Source organism: Xyrauchen texanus, chromosome 30 (assembly GCF_025860055.1).
Source record: "Xyrauchen texanus isolate HMW12.3.18 chromosome 30, RBS_HiC_50CHRs, whole genome shotgun sequence".
NCBI classification, from domain to species: Eukaryota; Metazoa; Chordata; class Actinopteri; order Cypriniformes; family Catostomidae; genus Xyrauchen; species Xyrauchen texanus.
This window is the reverse complement of record NC_068305.1, coordinates 15,336,486-15,359,464: the sequence shown is the minus strand read 5'-3', so window position 1 is coordinate 15,359,464 and position 22,979 is coordinate 15,336,486. Positions and strand designations below refer to the sequence as shown.

The 22,979-nt window shown below is 37.0% G+C and overlaps 1 protein-coding gene across 2 annotated transcripts in view; it reads right to left on the bottom strand.

The window, feature by feature from the left end:
- The window catches only part of plpp3 (phospholipid phosphatase 3), a 53,256-nt gene that overhangs the window by 9,027 nt on the left and 21,250 nt on the right, over positions 1–22,979 (bottom strand). The window contains exons 2-5 of one of the 2 annotated variants that reach the window (XM_052098304.1): positions 21,014–21,168; positions 17,342–17,622; positions 16,426–16,483; positions 2,371–2,547 (exon numbers count right to left, since the gene is read on the bottom strand). In XM_052098304.1, the coding sequence (XP_051954264.1) occupies positions 2,371–2,547; positions 16,426–16,483; positions 17,342–17,622; positions 21,014–21,168 (671 nt within the window). Of the gene's footprint in view, positions 1–2,370; positions 2,548–16,425; positions 16,484–17,341; positions 17,623–20,436; positions 20,595–21,013; positions 21,169–22,979 lie in introns of both variants that reach the window. The other variant, XM_052098303.1, reaches the window with a different exon arrangement.

Here is a 22,979-nt window from a genome sequence, read left to right as displayed (position 1 = left end):
AAGCTGTTTTCAAAGGTAAGAATGCAGATAAGTTGCAATACACATCACAATACTATAGGTCTGCCGTCACCAATTAGCAGATCACGTCTGGGTCTTTGACTGGTTTCATCTGGACTGCGAGACATCATGACAACTGTTGCCCCCTCACACTGTTTCTACACTTTAGATTAGAAGCACAACAAAACAATGGAGCTGTTTTCACTGCAAGCACTCTGGGATGTTGATGATCAGTGCTATATCCCTGAATATTTTTCTCTGGCACCGAACACGCTTCATTTTATGCTCTTTCTCATTGCCTCTCTCCCCCGGCATGCGGTTATATACATACAGCAGACCATAGCGGAGAAATACAGTGAGCAGCAATATAGATGGATACTGGAATCTTTCACTAAAATACACTGCAGAAAACAAGAATGAAGCAAAGTGAAACAATCTTCAAGTGTCTGATATGACTCCGACGGTTCAGCAAAGCAATGTTTGTGAAAGGACAATATAGGCCTATCGTGGATCCAGAGCACCTTTAGACTATAAATTATTTAAAATTAGTCTAAAATTAGCTTCATTAATCAACATGTTTTGAGCCTATTAATAATAAACAAAGATATTTTTGTTTTAAGTTTGTGAAAATGAATCAGAGTCGGAGATAACATCATCCAAAAAAAGACAACCAAAACCTTGAAATTATGAGTTCTCTGCTAATGATGAAAAACATTTCCATTATTTGATAGTCAACCCATTTATATTTAACTGTAGCAAACAGTATTTGTAAACTGCGCTATTTAGAAGTAGATTGTTTGTTTTTGGTAGATTTGAATTTTAATAAAAATATAAAAATGTTAATACATAACATTCATAGAATTGAAACATTCATATATTTAGTTCTAGTACAAAAGAAAAGCTGCTAGGAGCTCCCTACACTTCATTTTTGAAAAAATAACATTGAAATATTGTTTCCCAGTATTTTTCAAAAGATAATATTGAAATGTTCTGTTTTGCAGCATTTCATTAACCACGTTCATAGGCATTTAAAGGACGTTTTGTTTTTGGAGTTTGTTTTGACACTAAACTTTTCATTTTCACTGCAAATGTATATCGGCCCAAAATATCGGTTATCGGTCTTCTTGATTGCTAATAATTTTTATCGGTATCGGCCCTAAAAAAACATATTGGTCGACCTCTATTACTGTAGGTAAAATCTGGCACCAACTAAAGTGAAGTTGTGTGAAAGTGAAGTGTAAATTCCTTGTTTTCCGCACCTCTCCCCCTTGTTTATTTTTTTGAGTATTTAATGGTGCAATATCTAATATTTAATTCACGCAATATGCTCTTCATTAGTGAGAAAAAAAATTACTCTGAAGGATGAGTAATTTTGTGGATAAGTGTTGAAAATGTGAGAGGGTGGGGTCTGGAGAATGTTCTGGTCTGTTTCCATAAAAATTTCAGATTCCTTTCCAACCTCAAACTGGATGGTCTTATGTCTTCACTTCACTCTAAAGACCCCAGATACGTTTTGCTCCAAATATTTCTAACTGACTCAAATTAAGCTCAAACATTCTACTTGACTATTACTAAAGCCATATTGATTGAAAGAGAAGACATTTTCATGTTTCAAAGTAAATCATTTTGGCATGCAATACTAAATAGTGGGAGACGGGAAAACATATGCCATAATGTCGGGCTCAGCTTGTTCCTTGCCCGCACATTAACAAAAGGAAAGTTTATTTAGGTTCTGGGGCCCTTAGAAGTGTAAAAGTGTTTGTTCACCACCAAAATACAATTTTGTCATGACAACAAGATCAAGGCCAGTGGCTATCAAATGTCTTAAAGCAAGAAACTGGTCGTAACTGCATAGATGTGACATTAATCTTGTAAATCTTGTATACTTATATATATATATATATATATATATATGGCAGCACTGAGTCTAGTTTCCAATGCTGAACTCACAGAATCATGAATCAATGAATATTAATACTGATGAATATTGATACACATGAATATATTTTTTACTATACTTTGCAACTGATATATGTTTCTGTCTTTAACTTAACCTGTCAATTCTTTTTGCAAACATTTGTAGTTTCTTTTAAGAAAGGCAAACATGAACTGACCAATCAAGACTTAATTTTTTCTGCATTAACTCAAATAAACCACTCATAACTTACCTTGTTAAAAGCTTTCTTGTTTGGCCAGTTAAATAACTGCAGCATTTATTATTTAGCATTACCAGACTGCCTTGATGAATAACTCCTATACTATGTGGTCATGTTCAGTGCATGTTCAAAGAGTAATTCTATGATGTTTGGAAATTACAGGTACTTGAAGGAGGCTTTTATTGGACCTAATAAATAACAAGAGAGGTGGACTCACTATGCAGTAGGCCACCAGGGCTCCTTGGGCAAAGCCAGCCAAGACATCAGTTGGGTGGTGCTTGTGATCAGAGATGCGCGATAGGCCGGTGTAGAAGGCCATCATTAGCAAGGTGAACTGGATGAGGGGCCTCAAAAGGCGAGCTCCTCGCCACGTAAACCGAGATTGCAGGTAGAACTACAGAGAGAGAGAGAAGGAAAGAAATTGAATAAAAGATTTATTCATACTTTTTTTTATTTCACACTTATGCTTCATATCATCTGAGAAAATGAGGAAAAGAAATTAGAAAAAACTAAATGATAGAAAATAGCATGCCAAATTACGATCTTTATTAACAAGTCTTATGAGGTTTGAGAACAGCATCTTTATGCCATTACAATAGCTTTTGATGTAATGTTACAAGATATAATGTTTTAAATACATAGCAGTAGGGGTGGGTATTGCTACAGATTTCCAGATTCAAATCAATTCCAATTCACAAGCTCTAGATTTGATTTGATTCAATTCCGATTTAGATTCATATTAGTATATTTCAGTTTGTCTATTTTGCTGACATATGAAAGAAATTCTCACCCAGCTAATTTTGTTAAATATAGAGGGTACCTTCTAAGTAAGTACATTACAAAAATTTTACTAATTATATTTTTAGATTTTCATAATTTTTGTCACTATTTAGCTTTTAAAAAATGCACAAATCCATGTTTTCCATCAATAAAAATTATATTATATTGCATATATTATGTTAGATTTTGTTATGTTTATTGTTTAATGCGTAATTTATAATATTAGTATTTAGATTTAGAACACGTGCTAAAATAGATACAGTTTCTTTAAAAAAAAAAATCAGCAGTTCTATAAAGAGCATCTATAAACGAGCACATATTAACGAGATTGGAATTATTGATTGGAATTATGTAGATTTTTTTTATCTACAATTAACTGTAAAGAACTGCAAGGGTATTAAAAAAGAAATTTTTCAATGACAAATGGATTGAAGGGAACTCGTTTTTGGACACACATTACACGGAACGAATCAAACTTCTCAACACGCTGTGAAAGGATGCTGAACTTCTTCGCCAATATATTTAATCACAGGTGAGTGGAATCTAAACATTTACTAGCTAGTGTCTAATCACAGACAGAAAGCTCTGCATATAGTAAAAGATAGAGTTTTGGATTTAAGAATCAATATAGAGATTGTTCAAATGAAGATTGCGATGCTTCAGAAAATTGTTATTTTAACCCAGTCCTACATAGCTGTGACTTCAAACATTTGATATTTACAAAAATCTGTCAGAGTGCAACGTGAGATATATTGAACGAATAATATATAGCCGCATCTAGTGTTTCCAGCATAGGTACAGTAGCTTCTGATAAATATTCAATCAGGTAGCTGTCCAAATATTAACAAACTGACATTGTAATGCAACAATTGTTCAAATTAACACTCATGCTAAAAGAAGCCAATATCTATATATATATATATTAAAGAAGGCTTTCCTTTTCTTTCAGAGCTCTGAATAAACAGAAGCCTAATGATATGCGTCTGGGGGATTTGCTTCTTGTCACTGTCCAAAACTACATTAGGGAGGTAATCTGTATCTTCCCTCTAGTCTCCTTGAATCAAGGATCCCTTGTAGAGTAAGCTTTCTGGAAACAGGAGGGCTCATTCGGGTAAGAAATCAACAAAAGTGATGAGGATTAAAGAGACAAGGGGAGGACAGGGGGTCAGGAGGACAAACCCTGAAACCCTTCAAACTGTATCAGTCAAGGATCTTGTGCTCATCACCCTCCATCAACACATAAGGAGGACAATTTCCTTTTCACTTAAAATGGACAACAACAAACTCTGGACACACCCTTAAAAAGACACAAACATAGATGGATACTCTCAGATGAGGCCTAAAACTGTTAGACAAAACAAACAATAGCCATCTTGAGCTTTGAGCTTCCAAATGAAGGTGTGCACAAGGTCATGTCTGATTTCCTGAACAGTCCTCTCCTCAATCGAAAGGCATTGTGAATGTAAAAAAGGAAGGAATCCCTCCCAAAGGATGTTTGGGATTTGGAGTTTCCTTAATAGCTGAAGTTCACAGATGATGAGGGGTTTGGCGTGCCTCTTAAAAGCAGACTGACAAGACTTTGCAAAGTAATGGGTGTTTCTACAACTACTAGCACTTTAATGTGCCATGGATTTATTTTTGTTAAAGGAATATTCTGGGTTAATTTAAGCTCATTCAACATCATTTGTAGAATAATTGTAATTTTGAAAAAAAAAAAAAAGGGTTTAAAGGCAGAAATGTGACTTTAATGCTTATCATTTTTATAAAAGTACTTATGTATTTTTTTGTTAAAACTTTTATTTGAGCTGTAAAATATTTTTTTTTGTTGTTTCAAAAAAGGTTTCAGAGTTCAAAGTGTGCCATCATCATGGCAACCAAGTGTTAAAATTGGACATAACACAAAAAAGGTTATTAAGATATTTTATAACACTAAAATCATGTTAACACTTATACTGATTTAACAGATTTCTTCTGTTTTTTTCTTCTTCATTTTGTTATATGAATGTCACATTAAAACATCTTTGAAACGTCTTTGAAACTTTTTTAGCAAGCCTTCATCATTGGATTTTGCTTCTTTTCAAATGCGTTGTATTTAAATATAAATGCCTTGTATTTAAATGTAAATTATTATTATTTTATTGTATTATTTTTGTCCAAGACCTGGGGTTTCAATCTTAAAAAATGTTGATTCATCAGAAAAATATTAATCAAAAAAGTGCAAAAACAAGACATTTTGTGTGATGAAAATAAAGAAAAATATATAAAAAAGTTATGTGTGGAATGTATTTTAGTATTGTGTTTACAGTATTGTGTGTAATGTAAAAGAAAAGCTAGATATGAAATTAGCTTAAGTAAGACAAAGTCGTGTATATATAAACTGTAGGACAATGTTAGTGGACAAATAATAGATAAAACTAGCAAGAGTTTGAAAATTTATTTTCTAAAAGTCCACAAGGCCAAATGTTTCCATATTTTAAGTGACTTCCGATAACTAGAATTCTCAGTGATCGCCTAAGGTGATGTAATTTTGATTTCCGTCGTTCAATTGGGCTTTTGAATAACATATCTGCTACAACCACCACAAATGTTCACACCATCTTTAGAATGACTGCATATAAATAGTGGCCTCACCACTCTGATCTTATCTGACCAAACAGCCCCTCAGAACAGAAGGATGGCATCTCTGTGTGTTTACAAGTGTCAGTGTGTTTGTATCTGTCTTAAACTGTTGCCTGCTGTCTCATTATTTCAATTTACACTCTGGCATGAAAGCAGGAAGCCCTTAGAAATAAGAATACAAAAGCATTACTTTTACTCACACTACAGTATTTGAGGTGTTTCAAAGTCAGCTAAATAAATGTTACAGATGTCTGACAGAAGTTGAGACCCTCGCTTCTTTAGATGGCTGAGGTCACCTGAGGCAAAGATAAATAAATTCATATTCATGTTCATGTTGGTCAAATTGGCCTCAATGTTGGCAGAAAGGCAGCAGTGAGGGAATTTCTAACTAAGCAGCTGTAGCAATTTCAACCACAGAGTTCCATACACTTGGCATTTCAATCTCTAATCAAGTTTTTGAGAACATGTTTTTAACTAAATGACTTGACGACTGTAAACAAAATCACAAGTGTTTCTTCATTAATACAATTTGTTACAAAAAATTACAAAGAAAAAATAAACTGCATGAGTAATCCCATCAGTCACTATACTGGGGTTCAATGTTTGTTTTTCTCAAATGTACTAATTTCTTTTTATTGCCTTTTGATTTACAAAGATTCTCACACATGTCACAGATGACAAATGGATTAATTATTTTGTTATTGTTCACATTGTTCCCAAAAGCCTTGCAAGACATAGTCTGCCAGCATTATCAATGCCAGCGGGTTTCATAAAAATTAACTTAATTTAAACTTGTTATAAATAGAATAAATAGCAGTACAGCTCTTCAAAATAGACAATTGAGTGCCTTAACTAGAGCCAAAAGTGAAATTCTCATGCTCTCTTTTGCTCCAACATGGTTAGTTCCACAATGATGAACAATGCATGGAATGCTTTTGTCATTTTACTTGTGACCACAACATAAACAAGACAATCCTAATTTATGCATGCAAGGGAACGTAAAAACATTGTGCACATGTATGTCCACTATATTCCCTAAAATCCACATTAAGTCATTGATTTTGTGCTGGGAAACACAAACAAAGCCATTAGAAACAAAGTCCTAACCAGAAATGATATACATCTAAACATAAATGTCATGCTTAAGGGAACAGTTCACTCAAAAATTTTGCTTCACCCTTATGTCATTCAAAATCAAAAATCTTGACGCCTGATGCGTGCGTGTCCATGAGCACTTTAAGAGAAGTTTTTTTTACCGTGGCAAGTGTATTCACTCGAAACTATTTTTCATATTTATTTCAGGTAGTTTCTCACCAAACCTATCGTTGGTCTTCCAAAGAGTTGAATATGATGCACGAGTTACAAGGACTGCTTTTTTAAATGTGTTCCTTTCAACTGCAATTGTATTGAAAAGACGGAAAATAATTTTTCATTTTGTGTTGTGAATAAGAAAATAAAGTCGTAAGGGTTTGAAATGAGTAGGAACAAGTAAATAAATAGAGAAAGGGCCAAAGAGAGTTCTGGTGTATGTTGGACTGTGAAAGGGTCATGAAAGGGTAACATCTGACACACAAGGAGCCCTGCTGATGCTGAGAACTCTTGGGCTCCAAGACAGCATGTCTGAGCCTGGAGATGTAAAGATGAGCTCTGCGACTTCTCCAAACTGTTCAACGGGCTCTGCTCCTCAGGCCGTGAGTGGGGCCTCTCCACACGTAGGCATCCAAGAGCTGATAAGAACGGCAGAGCCTGAGGACACACAGAGCTCAGATCCAGTCCATCAAATCTGCCTCTAAGCGTTTTGCTATCAGAGCTCAGATAAGCGAGATAACGTGCCGCAGATGTTACGATCGGAGACCAAGATGGAGTGATGGTGGCTTGCTGATCTCTGTGCTTTCTGAGGTGGTGTGTGAATGGCAGACGGTGAGGTCTTAGATGCTTCAGTGTCATACAAACCCAAAACATGAAAACATACACATGCCCTGTGCCCACATGTCGGGAAAAATATTTACTTTTCATCGATTGACTATACATGATCATGAGCAATTGAAGCTCTGGCTTATCACTCTGAAAAATGGATATCAGTACACGCCTACATTCTCTCAAATATTGGAGGATGTGCAGTGAACATTTTACCCTAGAGGATTTCAGGCCATTGAAAGAAACAAAGGGTCGATATCTGAATTCATCATCTGTGCCTGTGCTGTTTTTCCAGCAAACTCAGGTATGTGTGAAAACTTTGTCATTGTGTCTCACACAAAGGACACTTGGATTTACTAACTACAACTTTTGTGGCTTGAATTCCTGACATTCACATAGCCTATATATTTATGTTAAGATAAAGCACAAGTAGATAACGCAACGGTGTTAAAGGATGATTATTTACTGCAGTAAATTATTTTATATTGTTTTGAAATAGTTTTGGTTTGTGAATGGCACTTGGTCTGTGCAAGTTTCTCTTGTAAAAAAGGACACGCTTCCTGCCTCCCCTCCATGTAACCTGTGACCTTACCAATGAGCTTACATCATCCCTCTCATGAGCGTGTGTCGGATGTACGGAAGCGAACATTTGTAGTTAAAAATTATATAAGTATTGTTATGTTTTTAAAAATAATAAATTGTTTGAGTTCAGAAGAACTTTATTTGTCAAAGGGAGTCATGTAGATTATATTAATGTACCCTAAATATGCATTTAGGACAATCAAAAAAGGAGTACATTCACTTTTTTAAAGGAGGAGGCCTGAAATGAAATCCTAAAAAATCTTCAATTCTGCTTTGATGAAGAAAGAAACCCAGATACATATTGGATGGCCTGAGGGCCCAACAGATCGAGCAATTCGTCAATCTGAGGCATTAGGATATGCATCAAATTTGGACACCGCTTTGACTTTTCGATAGTCCCGTTGCTCTTAGGTACCAGATCCACTGGGCTGGCCCAATCGCTGAGTGACTCTTTTATTACGCCCATCTCAAGCATTGCCTCTAATTCTTCCTGAACTAACTTTTTGTGCTCAGGAAAGCAGTAGGGGTTGCTATGAACCACCACCCCTGGGGTGGCCTCGATATGGTGCTCTATGAGGATTGTACAACCGGGGAGAGGCGAGAATACGTCTGCGAATTCCGCTTGCAACTTGGCCACATCCGTGAGCTACGATGGTGAGAGGTGGTCTCCACATGGGACCAGGGTGAACTGATTAGGTTTGAGAGTCATCTCCGGCTCAAGCTCCGCCCTCACTGGGACTAACGTCACCAAGGCCACAGGGACCTGCTCCCTCAAAGACTTTAGGAGGTTGAGGTGGTTAAATTTGATGTGCCCTCATAACCTCAAAATTGAGATCTCCGAACCACCACGTGACCTTAAAGGGTCCTTGCGACTTGGTGAGAAATTCAGAGCTTGAGGTGGGCAGTAAAGGAAGGACTTTATCTCCTGGTGCAAATTTTCAAAATCGTGTTCCCCTATTACAGTGCCGGCTTAGCTGTTCTTGAGCGTGGAGAAAATTAACGTGTTAACCTTAACGTATCTTGAGTGTGTTAACTGCCCCAATGTGTGTAGTTTTTCTCCAAGGTCAAGAGCTTACTGAATTTCATTATTGCTCTGTGAAGGCCCCTCCTCCCAGGTCTCCAGTATGACATTAAGCAGACTGCGTGGTCTATGGCCATACAGGAGCTCGAAGGGGGAAAACCCAGTGGAGGCTTGCGGAACCTCCAGGACCACAAATAATATGGGTTCCAATTACTTATCGTAATCTCTCGCACCATCGTGTACGAACTGAATGAATCATGTTTTTCAGGGTTTTATTAAATCGTTTGACCAAGCCATCTGTTTGCGGGTGATACACGCTTGTCCAAATCAATTTAATGCCCAATAATTTGTACAGCTCGAAAAGCATACGTGACATAAAGGTATTGCCTTGATCGGTGAGGATTTGATTGGTGAGGAGATGATTTTGAAGAGTGCCTCCGCAACACTACATACTTAGATGTTGCCCAGGGACACCGTTTCCGGATATTGCGGTGCAAAATCCACCAGGACAAATACAAATCGATATCCACGTGCCGACCACACTAATGGCCCGACAAGGTCCATGAAAATTCTTTAGAAAGGGACCTCAATTAGTGGTAGAGGGCGCAAAGGCACTTTTGGGGTTGCATAATGGCTCAGTGGTTAGCACTGTCACATGCAGGTTAAGTGAATTGGAGACTCTAAAATTGCCCCATAGTTGTGAGTGAGAGTCCCCAAGCCACTAGGGGAGGCGGGAACCGGCAGAACAGTCAACATAACTTTAATGACATAAATTAACTTAATGATTAGTTGACTCAGAGCAGACAGTGCACACTAATGTCCCGGCCACACCCTCCTCCTTGTCACAATTCAGGCCGTTAAGTTCTAGTAGTACAGGCAAAGGGACAAAACATGACCAAACATCTGTTTTGATGGAGCAATTGAACCAAGTGCTTAAAGGTTTTAAAAACACATGTTGCTTTGCAAAACCTTTTAACTCTTTCCCCGCCAAACACGGAATTTTCCGTGTTTTATGAAAAAACGCTTCCCCGCCAAACACGGAATTTTCCGGGTTTCCGTGTTTTAGGTGTTATACGGTAAGGAAGACCCCTGCGCATGTTTTGAAAGAGTACGCAACTCTTTGATCAAAGAAACAGACTGCGATCGTCTCAAACATGAAGAAGTGGAGTATGAGAAGCTCAAAACATCAGAGATAAACATGCCTTTTTCTCAGCTTTTTGTCTGAAATGTTGTTTTTTGACAAAACCTACCTCTGTTCAAGTCGCAATAAAAAAAGAACAAATGAAGATAAAATATTCAATATTGCCTAAAAGCAGAGGCCCAGATCTTTATTTTGATATATAGCATCTTCATATATTCATGAAAGAAAATATTCTGCGGGCCATTAAAGTTTAGCGAAAATCGTCCAAAACCCTGGCGGTGGCTGGCAACTTTTTAAAAAAAACGCTGGCGGGGAAAGAGTTAAAGATTTTAGAGAGGCGATTATTTTCCATGGCATGGCTATGCATGGTTTAGCAGGTCATTCTGAACTGTATTTGCACTACAATGTTGCCTGTTTTGGCAGCAAACAGTCCGACTTCACCACTACGGACTTTCTTTTCCCTGACCTCAGTTCCACAAAACATCTAATCCAACAAGCCACATGTTAATACCCACAACATAATGTGAAATAAGCCTGAAACAGCATGTAGAGGATTTGCCTGTCCAACATGAACCACCATCAGTAAACCTTTCTTCTCTGTGAATATTCTTTAAATTCGCTAATTTCTTACACTCTTTAAAAGGGTCTGCTCACTTCTACTCCACCATCATTCTCCCTCCTCACCGCCTGTTCTCTGGTTGCTATGACAAGCTGGAACAGCAGCCTCATGTGTCATAGTGCGGTGGTGCTTTACTCTGCTTTGAGGTCAAACACAAATTCATGGCCCGTGAGAGTGGAGGTCAGAGTGAGTTTAGGAAATACCAAGCTCACTACCCACATAAATACCATAACCAAATACACTTGCTCTCCAGATCAATCAGATACACGTCCCAACTCAATGAGTAGATGAGGTTGACCTGCCATCCTGCTGTTGAGTTGCATGGATGATGGTCATTAAAAAGTTCACTAAAGTACTTGAATATACAAACTTTGAGGTACTATCAGTAAGACCCACTGGGGGGCTGAAAATTGTCAAAATCACTTTAAGACTTTAATCACTATTTGGTTCAATTGCTATTTACTTAACATATATAATAATGTAGGTAATATGCATAAAAGTGCAGTTCCTATCAAGATTACGTTTCAAAAGCAAGCAAGCCCGCAAGAATTTCTGACAACAATGGTCTCATATATTTGCTTCATCTTTGAGTTTGCTTCTTGTTAATATCACTCATTGGCTTCTCTGCAGGATGATGTCGATGACAATCAAAATTCTGTCAGAAGTAAAAGACTCTGTAATGAGTGGCAATCCTGCAATGATCCAGATCTTCCATTAGTTAGCTTGGATCATAACCTGACCATGAGCTCAACATCTGGACTGTGCTGCTGTAACACTGTGACGGAGCAAATGACCACATTTTAATCAAAATGAAGCAGATGTCTGTGAAATCTCCAGGGTTTGACATGAAACAGAGGATGAGTAAAATCATCATGGATGTACATATGCTTAATTCAATATCACTTTTATCATAACTTTGTAAAATATATTCATCTAGTACAAATCTGATGATAACGTATTCCTTATTCACCCTTTACCATGAAAATGTATAATAATTTCATAAGGGTTTACTACAGTAACTATCGTGAACATGATTTACATTCATATTAAGCAATAATTTAGGGAAGTGAGGAAGTCTACATGCCGCTAGTGGTAATCCGAGTTCAATACAAGTTAAGCTCAATCGACAGCATTTGTGGCAAAATACCACAAAAAAAAGTTTTTGACTTGCCCCTCCTTTTCTTAAAAAAAAATAAAAAATACAAATCTGGGTTTCAGTGAAGCACTTACAAAGAAAGTGAATGGTGCCAATTTTTGAACATTATATACCCTTCAAAAGTAAAACCACAAGAGACACACATGCATTTTGTGTGATAAAATCACTTTTCACATTTCTGTGAAAAGTTATTGCTAATTTTACAAATTTGTTGCCATGACGATGTTGTCAACACACCCTAAAACCTTGAAATTACTGTAAAAATTAATATTTAAACAATTTTACAGCTCAAATAATAAATGTGTTTTATTAAGAATTAATGTAAGTGCTTTTATAAAATGATACGTTTTACATTTCTGCCTTTAAACCCCCCAAAATGTGGCCACATTTACTTCCTTTGTAAGTGCCTCATCACATTTTCACCAAAAAAAAAAAAGGAGGGACAAGTCAAAATTTATTTTTGTGGTAAACGACATTATGCCACAAATGTGGAATATCCCAGATTATTCCTTTAAGAAACATAAAACTCAAAAGTTGAACAAAAACTGTGATGGATGTATATTTCTTTGGGAGACTTTTTTTCTTTCCTTTTTTTTTATACAAGTATTGTGCAGAATGATGATTCATTCTAAAATTTGGTGAGAGCAAAGTCAGTCTGGTTTTTAACTGGGTTTACTTTTTTGTAAATAAAAGGGGATAACTGCACTGGTTTGAACTCTCATTATGACATCACCGTCTGAACCATGAAGCACAGACTGCTAGACTACGATAATTACAAGGAGCAAGTATCTCTCTATCAGTCTGCTCGTTTCTTTCTTCTTTTTCAAAAGTGTTTTTCAGCTTTGTAATTCTATTTTTCATGCATTGTGTTCTCAACTGGCCTCTTGATTTAGTACTTAAGGCCAATAGTCAACAAAGAAATAATCTCTTAGGCATTTTCCCTGTACCTTAATATTTTAGTCTATTCCCATGTACATGCTGAACAGCCCCACAGTCTCAACACATGTTATAATATATAATGGGATTTCACTCAACTCCAGCTTTGGCAAATGCAAGTAGCATATGGTGAGAGAAATCTGGCCAGAGTTTCAGATAAGATCTGAAGGATGTGATGAGTAATTTGCCCCTCAGCATCTGCTAGAGACTCTCAGTGACAAAGCCAAGAGCATGCAGGGATTACAATTACGGTCAGATCATTTTATTTCACGAAACTAAAACAAACAAACTGAAAAAAATCTGAAACCAAGTGACTTCATGACATGCTAAAAGTCTGTTCTCTGGAAGAACTCAGGGAATTAAACATTTAATGGACTGTTTTTCTCTCTACAGCATTTTTGTCATGAGTAATGATGTGCAATAATGGCTGACATCTTTGTTACCTTGTGGCTAATCACAACAGTTTAAATACAGAGGGCCTAAATGTTAAAACCGAATGGTTTAGTCACAAACACTCAACATTACTGCCTAGAGGTCTGCTTCTTAATGTACTGTTTCCTCTTGTGAAGGAAGAGCTCAGGTCATTGTGTTGGGCGTCAGGCCCAACTGTCAAATAGTCACACATTAATTTAACAGCTGTTTCGAGAGCATTAGAAAGTACTCAGCAAGAGTTTTAACAGGTCAGCCTTCAGAAGTCACCAACACATACACATATTGGCTATATTCACAATGCAGCAGAATAGGGCTGTCAGTCTTGTTTGCAGTGTTAAAATAACCAGTGTTTGGTTACACTGCAATGGTAAAATCCTCATTGCATTTTTTTTTTTTTCAAATATTCTCTCAAAACACTGACAATGAACATTTGGCCCCCTCCATTAGCAAAGTGGCCCCACCTCCTGCTCTCTGTCTCTGAGAAGTGAAGTGGCCTATGGAGATGTTGATGATTAAGATGCAGGAAGAAGGGATTAGAAAGAAAGGAAGAGAGGAGAGGGAGGAGTGGAGTGGAGGGCCTTGTGTTTGAAAAGGAGAAAGTTTGAATCCTTTGAAAGAGGCTTTACATAGATTGAGAGACTGTAGCAGGCTGAGCAAAATCTGTCTTTGTTCGTATGAGCATGCATATTGGGGATTCTCCCTAATTTGTGCAAAAAGAAAGGGGTGTTTAAAAAAAAGAGAATACAAATAAAGCATAAGGACGAGTGAGAGAGAAATAAGGAAATACTTCAGACAGAAAGGAAGTCTATACAGCTGTACAAATAAAAACAGGTGGAGTGTGTCCATCCGAGAGCTGAAGGAGGAAAATAACAGTGACCTACATTTAAGTCACACTGAGAAGAGTGAGGTGTGATAGAGGTCCCTGTATCCATATTACCAAAGACAACAGTCAAATCTTTCAGTATACAGCTATTCAGTATGTCATAGACTGAGGCATGAGGCTTAGCAACACTTGGGGAAGTTGGTTAAATATGAAGGACCTAAACATGTGTGTGTGTGTGTGTGTATACACACACACGCTGCATGCACAATTATTAGGCAAGTGAGTAGCCTGATCTTATCATTATTTCATAACTCCAAACCATATAAACTTGAATGTTTATTGGATTCAATCATTTTCAGGTGATAAATATTTATGCAATGAGGGAAGGTGTGGCGAAAGTGACAAACATCTTATATCAAGGTGTGCATAATTATTATTAGGCAGCTTCATTACCTTAAAATGGGCCAAAAAGAGATTTAACTGGCACTGAAAAGTAAAAACATTTTAAAATGCCTTTCAGATGGATGCAACACTCTTGAATTAGCTAAACTATTGATGCCACCGGACAATAATAGGTTTTGTTGCAAATAGTCAAATGGGGCGCAGAAACCTCATGGAGAAGAAAAGGTGCAAATTAACTGCAAAAGACATGAGAAGAATTAAACGTTAAGCTACCAGGAACCCATTATCCTCCAGTACCACCATATTCCAGAACTGCAACCTTCCTGGTGTGTCCAAGTGCTCAGAGACATGGCCAAGGTCAAGAAGGCTGAAACATGACCAACACTGAATATATTCACAAGTTGAAGAGTCAAGATTGGGCAAAGAAATACCTGAAGACAGATTTTTCAAAGGTTTTATGGACAAATTAAATGATAGTGAACCTTGATGGACCAGATGGATGGACCTGTGGCTGGATCACTAATGGACACAGGGCACCACTTCGAGTCAGGTGCCAGCAAGGTGGAGGAGGGGTACTGGTGTGGGCTGCTGTCATTAAGGATGAGGTAGTTGGATCTTTTCGAGTTGAAGATGGACTGAAACTCAACTCCCAAACCTAATACCAGTTTCTGAAAAGTACATTCTTCAAGCAGTGGTACAGGGTACAGTGGTACCGTCCTCAGCATTCAAGAAGGTCATGATCTTCATGCAGGACAATGTTCCATCACATGCATCCAAGTACTCCACTGCTTGGCTAGCCAGTAAGAGCCTCAAAGATGCCCAAATAATGACTTGGCCCCCTTCCTCACCTGATTTAAATCCTACTGAGAACTTGTGGGCCCTTATCAAACGTGAGATTTACAGTGAGGGAAGACAATACACCTATTTGAACAGTATTTGGGAGGCTGTGGTTGCTGCTTCAGCGAAAGTTGATCGTGAACAGATCAAGAAACTGACAGACTCCATGGATGGAAGGCTCATGGCAGTTATTGAACAGTGGCTATATTGGTCACTGAATAATTTTGAAAGGCCAATAATTTTATTTAATTGTCATTTTGTGTTACTTATTTGTTGCACTTATTCTAAAAATTGAGAATAAACAATTGAGTTGGGAGAAATTATTGTTGTAATTTAGTTGCCTAATAATTGTGCACACTTATATATTCCCCTGAGAAAGACAAAACTAAATTTTCCTTTGTTAAGCATTTAGGTTTGAGGTTCAATATTATTTTGGATTGACTGAGAGCATTGTGCCTGATAATTGTGCATGCAGTGTGTGTATTATATATATATATATATATATATCAGTCACTTCATTAAAACCACCTGCCTGGTATTGTGTAGGTCTGCCTCGTGCCACCAAAATAGCGCCAACCTCAGAATTGCAATCTGATATTATATTCTTCTCACCACAATTGTACATAGCGGTTGATGAGAGAAGTCAACAGAGAATGGCCAGACTGGTTTGAACTGGCAAAGTCTACGGTAATATATATATGTACAATATATGTATATATTAAATTTTTACATATATATATATATATACTGCGATGGACTGGCTGACCTGTCCAGGGTGTCCCGCCTTTACGCCCAATGTTAGCTGGGATAGGCTCCAGCCCCCCGCGACCCTGTACACAGGATAAGCGGTTGACGATGGATGGATGGATGGATATATATATATATATATATATTTAATGCAAAAGGGTAAGTGTGCGGGTTAGGGTTAGTCTATAAGTATCTAGAATAGAATTAGCTGTCCTGATTAAGATTTAGCCTAATAGATTTAGAGTGTGCAAGGTACTTACTGCAAGGTACAGCATGGTGTACATTGAAAAGGAAGCATGTCCAGAGAAGAAGGATTTCCTGTAAAGAGAGAGAGAGTGAGAGAGAGAGAGAGAGAGAGAGAGAGAGAGAGAGAGAGAGAGAGAGAGATGTTCATTTAATCTAAAGAAATACATATGATAATAATATTATTCAGTGGGATCATTTGAGTTGCAGGTGTAAACATCACCTTAGAGCTTGGTTTCGGGTCACTCTGTTTCTATTCTATATTCTACTGAAAGAATATTTATTCCAAATGTAAATTTCAATTGCAACAATATATTAAAATCAAGTGCAAGTATTCACTCTGCAATGAACTGGCATTTTTATATTTATGAATTTCGCTTGTTTGCTAGGTGAAAAAAAATTGAAACTAATTTGGTTTATAACACAGTTCTCTGAAATACTGATTTATTCTTGGTCAATTGCAGCCTTCTGCAGTCAAATATTTTGTGCAATGACTAAATTGTGCAAAGCAACCAATTTGCTACATAGCTGTGTTAGTTGCACAGGTCTCCTATCACTTCACTTTCTCTTTTTTGTCACACAATTGTTTTTTTTTAAACTCAAATCAACACACACACACACAAATTTCACACATTTTTAGGGCTGAGTAGAAATACTGATTTTCAGATTAATGTTGATCTTTATTCATTCAGTTTTAGTTGTGCTGATTATTATATCTGTTAAATAAATAGCAATTGAACTGTATTGTTTGGGCCCTGCTGTTAATTGATCGCTTGAGTGCAAGAAGAATAGGTCTTAAGAGACAATGTTCACATATATTAGTTTAGCAGTTACTATCATCACAAACAATTCAACAGTAGGAAGCAATAACATAAGTAGTGCTATGTATAAGGCTGTCTGCACATTTGTGCATGCAAGTGCTGAACATCTCACCTGGCCTCTTGTACTTTGCTGGGATCTCCAGTGCATTTGTAATTAATGATATATCCTAGAGAGCAATTGATGGTAGAGTAGTCCAGCTTGCACACATCTAGGAAGTGCGGCCTCATTCGGCCAACCGAGACCTTGGCAATGTCTGTGAATGATTGGCTGACAGCACAGCCGAAGATGAACACGCCCACTTGTCTGTAAAGTGCGGAGACATAAGGGTTCCCCACAAATGATTTGGAGCCCTGGTTCATGTAATGGATCCTGAAGCATTCGCCAATCACGATCTAGAGAATGGTTCATTTACATGGCAAAATTATTGACAGCTTTGATTTATACTACATTCCATGCAAGTCCTTAAAGGAACAGTTCATGCAAAAATGAAATTTCTGTATTCAGAACCCTGAATACTGTTATTGTTTTCTGTGGAACACAAAAGGCTTAAAAAAAACATAAAAGCACCATTACAGTCTCATGAAGAAATAAAAAGTCCATGCATCTTGTGCCCTGTATTCCAAGTCTTCTGAAGTCATATGATAGCTTTGTGTGAGGAACAGACCCAAATTTAAACCCATATTATTCACTGATATTCTTACTCTGCCTGAAGCTCATGCTTACCACATGTTTGCATCCAAAAAAAATAAATGGAGTCACATTTAGTTACTACACATGAGAGAACCAATGTTGTTTTGAATCTGAATGCAGGCTAGAAACGAGCTTGGTGGGAGGGCTAGATTATCTGTGAATAATGACTACACTTTCTGTCTGTTGCTCACACAAACCAATTGTATGGCTTCAGAAGAATGGGAACACAGCGCACAAGTTGTATGGACTAGCTTTATGATACTAATGGTGCTTTTTTGTTGTCCTATTTTGGAGCTTGACAAGCATCAACTTCAGAAGGCAAGATAAATGTAAACTTTTGTGTTCCACCAAAAATAGAACAGCATACGGTTTTGGAATATATGAGGGTGAGTTTTCCTGTTTGGGTGAACTTTTCCTTTAACATCAAAAAAGTGATGCTGAAATGTAAAGTAAATGTTAACATGTCATTGTGTATTTGAACAGATTTCATAGTGGTCAGGTCATGAACATGCAGGGTGGGGTTAGTCAACATGCCAATGAGGTATCTATTAGGACAGCACATTAATCAAAAAGCAAGAGAGAAATGATGGAGAGAAAAAAATGAAGAGAGGGAACCTCAGAATTGAGTTATGACTGTGCATGGCCTGCCTCTAGCTGATGACATTTCAGTGATACGGAACATATGATGTTCTTGAAAGTTATGGCTTTCATATGAACAGTAAGAGTATAGGATTTTAAAAATAATATCTGCACCAATTGAAACCAGTAGGATGTAAATTATAGCAGAGGGGCGTGGGTAATTAAGTACATAAACCATACCTTAATGAGATACTGTATTTACTATCTCTCATTATTACTTTTAAAACTGAAACTGCTTTCCCTGAGGCCTAACCAAACTAAGACTGGAGACACTGCTAATTAACTACAGCTGTTTGAGTAGTGTCAACAGTCACACATGTATGTATATATATATATGCATACACAGTCCTTGTTTTAATCAGGAGAAATGCTGAGCATGGGAATACTTTTGCTCCAGGCAGTAAGGCAAGCATGTCTCCATATGGGATCTCCATGGAGTCATGGTTTGGTGTTGTGCCAGCGTTCAGGGGTTTGTATTTTAGGACCACTTCCCTCATCTCCACTACTTTATTCCACAAGGAGTCCAGTCTTCCATGCTGGATTTTTGTTTTGAGACAGTTTTGGAGTTAACAGCTAAAAGTCTTTGCCCAAAACCGTACTGTGTCTAACATGTGTTCCTCGGCAGATTTGTTTGAGTTGTAAGAGGTTAACCCTTGGCCAGATGTCACAATGGGTGTGTCTTTTAATTAAACACCTCATTAACTGCATGGTTATGTTTAGACTTATTTACACTCATATGTGTGAAGTTTTTTACAAGCAGGTTTTGCCTTAAAGTTCAAAGAGTAATATTTAGTGGCATTTTACAATTTTTATTTAGCTTTTGGGGGGAAATTCAGTTCGCTGCATGATTGAGTGAATCTCAGGATACCTATCAAGAATATATCTGGGTCATATTTCCTCCCTAAATAAAAATGATAAAAAAATAAAATATTTTATTTAGTTATTTCTGAAGCCTGTTTTGACAGATATTTGCAGTTGTGAGATTATTTTCATGACAATTGAGCACATTTATGCACCATTTCTCATGAATTAGCGGCAATAATAATAATAATAATAATAATAATATAGGATCATTATATTACTTAAATTAAAATTAAATTAAATAATTTTGGTATTTGTTATATTGCATTTAATGTATGCTGATTTATATTTAAAACAATAAAAGCATTTTTACATAGAGTAATGGGAATGTAATGAGAATCACATTTTAAAATAACTGATATTAAAAAACATCCAGAGGTATTACAGTAATGAGAATTTTGGCAGGAAATGTGTTTATTTATAATGAAAATGATAATCTTGAAAATGAAATTCTTATTGGCCATAAATAGGCTTAATTATCTTTAAGCAAAGTGCAACTTCTTATTTTCCTTTTGATTTTGGGGTAACATGTGACCTGGACATGTGTTCATGAGATTCAATGGATTGCAGGAATTTTCAGATCTTCAGAAATAGTTGGACTGAGTTTTAGCTGATATTCCATCACCTGATTTTCCTTCATTTATCAGTAGATGAGGCATTACTGTTCTTGAGAATTACTTTCTCTAAAAAACAAAGTCAAACACAACAAGAGCAATGTACCACAGAACACATGCAGACAGAAAAAGGAAGACCAAGTAAGAAAGACAGAGAGTTAGCCCTGACCACGATAAATCCCATGATGTTGAGATATTTCAAATATTTCAAATGGACAGATGAGATGGGGAGGGCTGGTTAATGGATTTGAGGGATTATGGGTAGGATTATCTGCTATGGAGTCTATTTATTCCTATAGGTATTCTATATCTGATTATTGGTTTAATGGGGGATGAGCGAAGTAGATGGGAGGTTTATATGAGTAAGTGATATATTTATATGTATATAAGAGAAGGACTTACAGAAAGGATGGCAATTAGAATGCCAGCGGCAGAGAGCACAACATCGCTTATGGTGTCCCCGTTTTTATACGGGTACTGGATGGACTGGTCACTGCAGTAAAACCCGCGTTGGTACGGCTTGATTGTGCTAGTTTCAATTATCAGGAAAGGCAGGCCAGCTACAGCGACACACACACACACACACACACACACACACACACACACACACACACACACACACACACACAAACAAAGAGAGAGAGAGAGGGAGAGAGAAAGAGAGAGATTTCAGGTCATTTACAGCAAGACACGCGCAGATAGTGGCACAGCAAAGCAAAGCACAGCACAGCACACAGCAGCAAAGGAGTATGGGATGTACCAGGCACGGGAGGGTGACATGGTAACTCGGTTTTTGAGAGATTAAACCACTATAGCTAACATCTGTCTGGCTCAAGGCACTGCAATTTAACAGCAATTTCTGCTATACTTTTCATGTATTAAACAATAACTCTCTCAAAACACTTAATTTCCATGCAGTTGCCCGCCCGCTCGCCTGTCCCCATGTCCCCTGTCTTTGACCCCTTATTGGGGCACTTACGCTGGCAATGGGCAGGAGCAGGCCAATGGATGTCAGCACAGAGGAGGGCACAGTGCTGCTTTTAAAGTCGTAGCGGATACTGTCGTCCGCACAGTAGAACCCACGCTGGTACGGCTGCACTGTAGATTTATGCAACACCATCGAGGGCAGCATGACTACGCAAAAAAACACAAATGGGGCGCATCATGATACGCACACACTTACCTGAGAGGGCAGCGCTGTTTCTCATTACTTAAGTTTTAAACATAGTAAAAAAAATCAAAAAGCATGATAACTAAAAGGCTTGATATTTCAAGCAAAGTAATGTAAAATGTTAAAATAGTTCACCAAAAAAAAAAAAAAAAAAAAAAAATCTGTCTAACACTCATGTTGTTTCAAACATGTATGCTGTTATTTTTAACATCAAACACAAAATTTGAATTTGTTTTTAATAAAATGTTAAATATTTTCTCTTCCATCCAAGGACAGTTCCACGCTAGTTAGTGACAATGCTAGGAAGCTAGAAAGCTACAAAAAGGACAACGAGCACATAAAAGTATAATCGATATGACTCAGCACTATATTCCAAAAATTCTGAAGCTATACGTTTGCTTTGTGTGAGGAAAAGACTGAAATGTTGTTGTTATTTACTGACAACCTTCTCCTCCACAGAAGCTAGCATCTTTAGCTAGCAGAGTATTTTGTATTATGAACAACTTTTAGGACACTTGGTAATTGTTTTTGACATTTTTGGAGCTAGTTACATGAGCAGAGTTACAATTTTTTTTATCTTTTTTTACTTTTGTGTTCCACAGAAAACAAATAACAGCATAACAGTTTGGAAAAACACAAGAGTGAGAAAATGATTAAAAAATATATATTTTTCGGTTAACTATTTTCAACCAATTTTCAAAGGGAAATTGAGGACACTGATAACAAGCTATAAGTTTAGTAGTTACTAAACTCAACACTTATTCCAATAACAGGCAAGCTGGGAAGTTCTTCAAGTCTTTATCTAATCTTTCTAACAAAGCACTACCTCAGAGTATTGGTACTACAAGAGCCATGTACACAAAACCAAACATAGCACAAATAGTATCCTGTATATCTGTGTATCCAATATACATTGCTTTGAAGCAACCGTTTGCATGTTTATTAATCAAGTAATTTGTGCAAAGCAAAACAATAGCAAGAGAGAATCCCCTCACAGCTCGGGTTTAAGGCTACTGTCAGTGCAAAGTAGCTCACAGCTAAAGACAATACAGCCTAATGGCATTAAGCAAAGCTTTTATGCAAACAATACTGTATTAGGGCTTCAGAGACTTCACTCAATGAGAGCTTACAATTAACTCCAAATCCATCAAAAAAGTTCTAGTATTACATGTTTCTTTGTCATTATAGTTTTAACAAGGGATACATACAGTTGCTGTTAGCATGTGTATGTACCAACAATTGTGATTCACAAATAAGCTTTAAAAGCACATAACACATACATACTGGGGCAAATAGTATATTTTAAACTGTAGTTAATTTACTATTACTATTTTTGTTGATACTTTTTTTTTAGCATTGAATACAATATATTTGTAATCTGCATTTCTCATTACTTGTCTGTCGATTTAGATAAATGTTTTCACTGAGTTAAATGTTTTCACTGAGCATTTTGATGCCTTCTCCACAAAGAACACATGTTACCTTAGAATTTCAAAATCATATAAGGGAGAATAAATCTAGGTAGACAGCTTCCTAGGTTCTGGAGCAAAGCTAACATGTGGACATTTTGCAGACAGACTGGAGTTCTCAGGTTCACTAGTGGTTTTGATAAAACATTTTCACAACAGTATGTCCTTCCATTACATAAGAACTATAATGGAGACACGTTTTGTGGTTAAAAGTAAAAACAAAACACATATTGTGGAGGTTTCCTTTGGTGTAATGATGGTGTACGTCAAACTACGCTCACACCAGTTAGGTTATGTGTTGAAAC